Source organism: Nicotiana tabacum, chromosome 1, assembly GCF_000715075.1.
Source record: "Nicotiana tabacum cultivar K326 chromosome 1, ASM71507v2, whole genome shotgun sequence".
Taxonomy (NCBI): domain Eukaryota; kingdom Viridiplantae; phylum Streptophyta; class Magnoliopsida; order Solanales; family Solanaceae; genus Nicotiana; species Nicotiana tabacum.
Genome location: NC_134080.1, coordinates 203,227,733 through 203,235,438, shown reverse-complemented (window position 1 = coordinate 203,235,438; position 7,706 = coordinate 203,227,733). Strand labels below are relative to the sequence as shown.

General features: G+C 32.6%; 1 protein-coding gene across 2 annotated transcripts; it reads left to right on the top strand.

Moving 5' to 3' along the window:
* The first annotated feature begins 2,330 nt into the window (after positions 1-2,330).
* On the top strand, positions 2,331-6,739 carry LOC107786691 (uncharacterized). Of its 2 annotated transcripts, none has more exons than XM_016608211.2 (3): positions 2,331-2,974; positions 3,448-3,556; positions 6,466-6,739. In XM_016608211.2, the coding sequence occupies exons 1-3, from the start codon at positions 2,792-2,794 to the stop codon at positions 6,696-6,698; spliced, it is 525 nt and encodes a 174-aa protein (XP_016463697.2). In that variant the 5' UTR covers positions 2,331-2,791; the 3' UTR covers positions 6,699-6,739. The 2 variants fall into 2 exon arrangements, with proteins under 2 accessions (XP_016463697.2, XP_016463696.2); XM_016608210.2 differs by having other exon boundaries at positions 2,361-2,974; positions 6,451-6,733.
* Positions 6,740-7,706: the final 967 nt, after the last annotated feature.

Here is a 7,706-nt window from a genome sequence, read left to right as displayed (position 1 = left end):
TATCAGACTTTTTGGCATCAGCATCTAGTACCTTGTGTAATCCTTGTCGGATGAGCAGATCCCTCATCCTTCTTTGCCATGTTGAGAAACCGTTATCTCCGTTGAATTTTGCTACCTCGTACTTTACTCCGGACATTTTTATTTTTCACCGAGTATAGTACTACCGACAGTGAATAGTATTTTAGTGAACGAGCAGAACCTGTGCTCTGATACCAGTTGTTGGGAATAAACCCCCTACAAAAATAATATTCACGGTAATAAAAGAGGAATAATAATGTAGCACCGAGATATGGTAATTAACAAGAATAAAAGAGTAACAACAACACCAAAATGTTTTACTTGGAAAACCCTTTTGAATAAGTAAAAAACCACGGCCCTAAGAAGAGCAACTGATATCACTATAACAAGGAATTTTACACTTTGTAGGTCCGAGTAAAATACTCAAAAGACCACTACAACACTCAAAAGAAATAACCCTCTTTTGATATTCTCACCTTACTACAATATCACTCACTCTCTATTTTTCTCACAAACTATTTTCTTATACCCTGTCTGTGAAACCTCACTCTTTCTTTCTAACTCTCAGATATATTTTTCCTCTGAGATTGGTGTGTCTTACAATGAAGGTAGAGGCACTTATTTATAGTTACAGAATACCTATGTTGATGTATAAACAACATCAACACTACTGCAAAAAATCAGCCGCCCAAATCTTGTCTAAATTGGCTGGCTTGACAAAAAGGAAGAAAGAAGAAGTTTTTCTTCTTTCACATATGGGCTGGACCCCCATAACATATAGAGTCGCTCAGTGGTGGAGACAAAATTTCCGCTAAGGAGGTTCAAACAGGAAAAACTTGCAAAATTAAAAGTGATTGTGGCAAGTAGAAATTAAACCAGTGACCTCACAAAGGTTTTGAAGTCCACTACACTAGACTATGCTTTTGCGTTGTGTCATCGGATTCAAAGTATATTACATAAAGGCACAAAACGAATTTTACCATATGTGTACATGAGTGTAATTTTTCAGCGAAAGAGTTTCGGGTGAATCTCTTTCCGCCCACTAGATCTGCTCCTAAAGTCACCTTTACTAGGTATTACTTTACTCCCAATATTGGATTTTCAGGCGTGAACCAAATTTAGTCAATCCCAATATAAATATCAAACACCAAACGAAAAACTAAAAAATAACCACACCTAATATTTATGTTTGTGTACAGGGGTGGATCTATTTATAACATAAATTATGAGGCACGTGGATCCACACTTATTTTCTAGAATTGGTCATATATTATGTATTGTCACTCATGCTTTATAAAGGTTAAATTGTGCACTTTGTTTAATACTTAATTATTTACTCAAAAAATAAATATTAATTCTCACTTAACACTTATTTTCCTCCTTTCTTTAATTGTGCACCCATATTTTAAAAATTCTATATCTGTCTGTGTCCGGGTATACATCTAAGTTACGTGTCTTTGCATGTTAGAGCTCTGTCTGCGTAAGAAATAAAGAAATAAAAGAAGAAGATTAATTATAAAAGAGACTTTTGCCTGACGTGTTAGGTTGGTAACTCGGTTATTTTCAAAACCAAAATACATGTTGCGGTTGAAGAAAAGAAAGGGATGGAATCTTGCAAATAAAGCATCTGGCTTTTTCATCATCATAATAAACACTTGGAATTTGGAAATTCGTTGTTTATTTATTGAATAGGGAAAGTTGACTTCCTTGAACTACATGTGTTTGTTTTGTTGTCAATTCATCAGGTAATAAACTGTTATTTCTTGATTGGGTAGGCAAGTTGGTGATACCTTCCAAACAGGCACGTGGAGTCTAGGCAAATTGTATATTATTGACCCAATTTAATTTTTAAATTCTCATATTCTGAGATAACTTATATTCACACAAATATCTACTCCCTCCGATTTATTTTAATTTATTTTTTGGTATTTTTTTACCCACGATATTTGATTTTTCAGATATTAAGAAGGAATTAATTTTTTTTTCAAAGTTGGCCTTAGAGTAAAGAGCCTAGGAGTATTTGTCATAGTTTCAATGAATAAACTAAGATTAATTGGTTATTTTCATTGTTAATTAACGCTAAAAGCTAAATTCTTTAATATGTCTGAAAACAGTCAAAAAATCAATTAAAGTAAATCTGAGAGAGTATTATTTTAGACTATAAACTTTTTTTTAGAAAAAAAGATCATAAATTTTGCGCCTAATCAAATCATCACATAAAATGGAACAAATAATACAATAAACTCTAAAACAATAATTTCAAAAGTGCTATGCATTCAGTGGTAAGAACTTAAAAGTATAGGCGCACGTACCTTACCCAATGGGAGTCAATTTATATTCCTGCACTAGAAAATTATATTGTATAGATAGATCAATACTTTTTATGAATATGATTATACCTGGAATCCCTTAACTTATTGATATATTTATTTCTTTATATTCGACACCCCTCAATGAAAATAGTTAAATTTAAATCTGGAACTCGACTCAAACTTCCAAACAGCTCCTTTATATCAGCCCTTGTTCCTTCAACTCCCCATTCAGTTAATATGCCTTGTTTTCTGGGTCAATCCTATTTTTCTTTTACAGGGATCAATTTGCTTTAAATTTTTTAATCCCTCTCAAAGTTTTGCTTTGACAACTGTTTTATTGAACTCCTAGAACTTTATTGTTAAATGTGGTTTCTGTTTTCTCTTTGGTAATATTCAATTTCCAACTAATTAGGACCAACCCTCCTCTTGTTTAGGCTGTGCATATTGAATTGCAAGAAAATATGGGTGCTGAAAACCAAAGCTTAAATAGAGAATTTGGAGAAAAGGGTGTTGAAAAGATCTCTATTTCTGATCATATTAATGGATTAAAGTGCACAAGCACAAAATCAGAGAGCTTTGTTGTGAATATGGAAAGCTTATCTCATCTTGTGGAGAAAGAAATCAATGGAAATTCAAGAATTACTGTAAGTTAATTTCATCTTCCTTTCTCCTTTTAATGTTTTCATCTTCAGAACATCGAAGGGTGAGCGTTTGAGCAACGGTAAAGTTGTTTGACCTCTAAGTTACGAGTTAGAACGGTGGAATCAGCTACATCTCACCCCTCAGTGCGGCACTTTCTTGAACCCTGCGGGAACGCGAGATACTTCATGCACAAGTATTTTAAAAACATTATGTCAATACAAATTTTTCTTAACTACTAGATTCCTTTGACAATATTAAGGAAAGAACTCATTAGTTTTCCAACTTCGATCTTGGTCTAATTCCAAAATGAATTTCTTTTTTAAGCAAGAAAACTTGCAGAGGGAAAAAGGGTATTCTTCATTAATAAAGCGGTCATATTGCAAAAGCCAGAATTACTTGTTTGCTTTTTTTGTGTGTGTGTGGTTTTTTTTCTCGTTTTTCTTCTTCTTTAAACTAATGGTTTGAATGAAAAAAGTTGCAGAGAAACTTATCAAGAAAGGGTTCATTGCGAGGCGGCGAGAAAAGAACAAACTTCAACGCTATGAATGAGAAAGACACTAACCTAATGGCGATTTCACCAAGAGGTAATAGATTTTTTTCGTTTTCACTTTCTTCGAGTTGAAATATTTAACAATAGTTTGCTAAATTAATTACTCCCCTTTCCAAGTTATGTGAATTTTTTCGCTTTTAGGGAGTTAATTTGATTAATTTTTAAAGTTAAATTAAATTAGATTAACTTAATATCTTAAAATTAAAATTTAAATATTCAGAAACTAAATAGAAAGTACGATCGTTCTTGCAAATTTGAGTCCTAAATATAGCAATTTAATCTCCTCGTTGAAAATCTTGGTTTCATGGAAAAGAAGCACAATCGTTGCATCACTTTAATGTACCCTCCAACAGGCAGGAATGGTTCAACTTTTAAGATTTTCAGTATTGAACTAATTATACTGTTAAAATTAGGGGTGTACAAACCTAACAGGAAAACCGCACCAAACCGAAAAGTCAAACTAAACCGATTAAAAAATACGACTAGGTTTGATTTGGTTTGGTATTGAGTAAAAAAATCTGAACCAAACCGACATATAAATATATAATTTTTATATATACTTTTAAGATTTTTTATAGAAATTTCTTTAAAAATGTCTAGAAATATTTGAGACCAGCTTGCGGGATATAATATTTAATAGTATATAAAGTGCTTCGTATTTATTAACCTTAAAAATGGTTTATATGATCACTTTCTCATCAAGTGTTACTGAAATGCGTTAATCTCTTTGTTCTTCCATATTCATATCATATGTTAAAATCTACTAAATTGTTATATATTTTTCGAATGTGAAGTGGTTATTATTATTTAGGTATCATATTGATTTTTATATTTAATTACTAAATCCGGTTAGCCTTGAAAGTGTACATCAACGAAACATTATTATCAGACGACTAAAAAAATAATTATTATGTGTTACTAAGAAAATTCTCTCATAAGAATATTTTAATAGATAATATGTTTGTAAATTTTTTATATTTTTACTAAACATATATTTACTTATCAAAAGTTTAACAAAGTAAGATTGAAATAATATTTAAGTAACAAAAAATTCGAAAAACCCGAAAAATTCGACAAAACCAAACTAATCCAAACCGATATAGTTGGTTTGCTTTGATTTTGATAAAAATCGAACCAATCCGGTCCATGTACACCCCTAATTAAAATTATGGGTTCGAATCTAATATTTATTAAAATTTTAGTATATTTTAACATAAATATCTATACTCCGCGCGAAAGTTATGGGTTCAGATGAACCCATTGCAAAAAGGTTACATCCGCCCTGCCTCCGAGGAGAGATATAAATTAGAAGGATTGAGATTAATCTTTGTCAAGTTTAGCAGTTTTTGTCTATATTTCGTAATCACCGCTGTAGTTTTATTTAGTATCTTTTAATAAATATATGTACAGACGAGATAGAGGTCAATTACCTACCAAGCTAGGATAAAAAAACAACTGCATCATTTAATGATTGTTTGAATTTAATCAACCATCTTAATTTAATTCTATCAATGCTAAAATCACACACTGCAGAATGCATCCTGTTTTCAGAGTTTTGAGGTTTATTTATTCAGATTTTTTTCTCTGACGTAGATCCTAAATTTGCTTCTTTAATCGTAATATTCAGAGGCGGACCTGCCAACTTCGGAAAAATGTATGTCCATATGTGTATATATTTTAAATAACAAGTACTATATATTTTAATTAGCACCTTAAGATTCAAATCTTCAACAACTTCATTGGCCGATTTAAAGGGGCACACCTTGATTTTTAGTGAGCTACTTGGGTTCGATTCTGATTCCGACATTCGCTCAAATTTTTATTCGATAGTGGTGTTCTCCGCCACTTTCAAATGTTGGATCCACCTCTGTATAATAATATACACAATTATGATAATAGCAACAATGATAATTATTATGAAGGATTTAGTTTGACCATCATAGATAGAGTTATTAAGTGACAATCGTGCCTAACCATGCACCATGCACTTGCACGACAAACATAGTTTCACTAAACAACTCACATCTTAAGTATTCCACGGTCTCGTTATTTTCATATGGTAGTACTTTACACGATCAAAACTATGTTTAAGTATTATTATTGTACTTAGCTCAGTTGTCTTGTAGTTTGTTTAAGGCAGTCCGGTGCAGGAATCATCCTGCATTCACACAGGATTCGGAGAAGGACCGCATCTCAAGAGGTGTGATGTAGACATCCTATATAACCTGATGCAATCATCACTGATATAAGCAATAGCAGTTGATTCCACGACTCGAATCTGTAACTTATAGGTTATACGAAAATAATTTTACCGTTGCTCTAAGACTCTCCTTCTTTGCCGTGTAGTTAGGTTAATTCCATTAAAAATCATGTTAGTGGATGAGGTGAATTACTCTGATCTTCAATCCTAGATATGCCAATTACGTACGCCATTAGTTTGTAATTTATATAATATAGGTGCACGTGAGCCCTCCTGTTTTAGAGACTACTAATCTTTTAATTATCTTATTAGATATTGTCCCTTTGTTAATGTTTTCTTTAAAGATTGCCAAGATTTTCTTGGTGAGCTATGATTTGATGACATGACTATGCCACTAACATTTTTTGGAATCAAAATGGATACAACCGAAAAATTACATTATCCAAGCTGTCCACTCAATAACATCCAAAAATGTTGAAGATAATAATGATTATAATATATATATATAATATGCCAATGGGTTGGAATTTACAGAATGCATTCCTTTTTTATTCCCCTAATTTAGAAAAAAAGCACCACATTGCATTAGAATTATTAAGTGAAGCATAGTAAGCTAAGACATAATTATGGTGTAATCTTAATGGTATTAAATTTACGATTTAAGTTATATACAATGGCAATTTCTTTTATAAGTACAATTTTGTTTAAACTTATTTTTATAAGTGCAGCATCTTTGCTAGCAGCTAACACTCCTGAAAAGACGGCGGCAGTAACGGTGGGGACAGCCGATCACAGGACACCAGACATACGTAATCAGATCACAGCAGGGGCCGCCACCAGCAGTGTGGCGGCCGCCAACGGTGTTACTACCACCGAGAGCAAAGTTGGTGGCAGGAGATTCAGTTTCAGACGATCTTCTTCCCCTTCTTGGACCGTTGATCCCAGGAGGATACTAATTTTCTTTGCTACCCTGTAATTATCTCAGCTTGTTAAACAATGTTATTCCTTTTTCTTTTTGGTAGTTTAGATGAGGTATTTTGACTCGGTACGGAGCCATGATATTTGTGTGGTTATAAAAGCTTCTCATTAAGGATAATTGGATAAAATGAAGAGTTTAAAGTTATTATTTTCAATTGTAGAAATATGTTATTCTATTTGGAATGGACTAGAGGGAGTAGTAGTCTTGTACAAACCAGTGGGCATTGTAAAAACAGCTGACTTTTGTTTTTTAATTGACAGGTCAAGTATTGGAACAATACTATTGATCTATTTCACTCTATCCATGACCAAAGTTACTGGAGAAGACAAAGCTTCTTATTGATCTATTTCATACTATCCATTGCCAGGCAAAATGGAGAAGACAACGTTTTCGTTAACAGAAGAGATGTGAGGAACTGTTTGTTCTCTTAAATAACAAAGTGATAAAGAGGTCAACCAACTAATTGTGTAAATTCCAACTCAGAAGTCTGATATAGAAGCAGAAGAGATATGGAGCATCATTAGTTTTTGAATAACAGACTTTTTGGTACAAAGAAAGGAGTTAGATGAATGGAGCCAAAAGAGATGGTAAAATTACAGCTTGGCCTAACAGTTGAAAGAATTCAAAGATATCATTTCAATCAGCTGCCTCTTGTTGTATGACTTTTAGGAGAAGAAAATAATAGAAATATTCAAATAATGAGTGGCAGGGTTTGGAATACATGTATATCTTCTTCTTTTTTTAATGTGTTTTTTGTTTTGGTATTAATTTATATAGACGTTTTTTGAGAACCAGGAGTAATATATTGCGATCCCATGCCATTTTCTTTTGTTGTTTGCAGCTTTAATGATGGCAAACAACAAAGCAACCAAAACTATGACCTTGATGTCCATGCCTGGAACTGTAAGCTCTTAATAGAACAAGACATACCTCTTTACTGAAGCATATAGGCACTAGTGGTTGTATAAACTTCTCTATTACAACGCAGCTATATGTGTAGTGCAT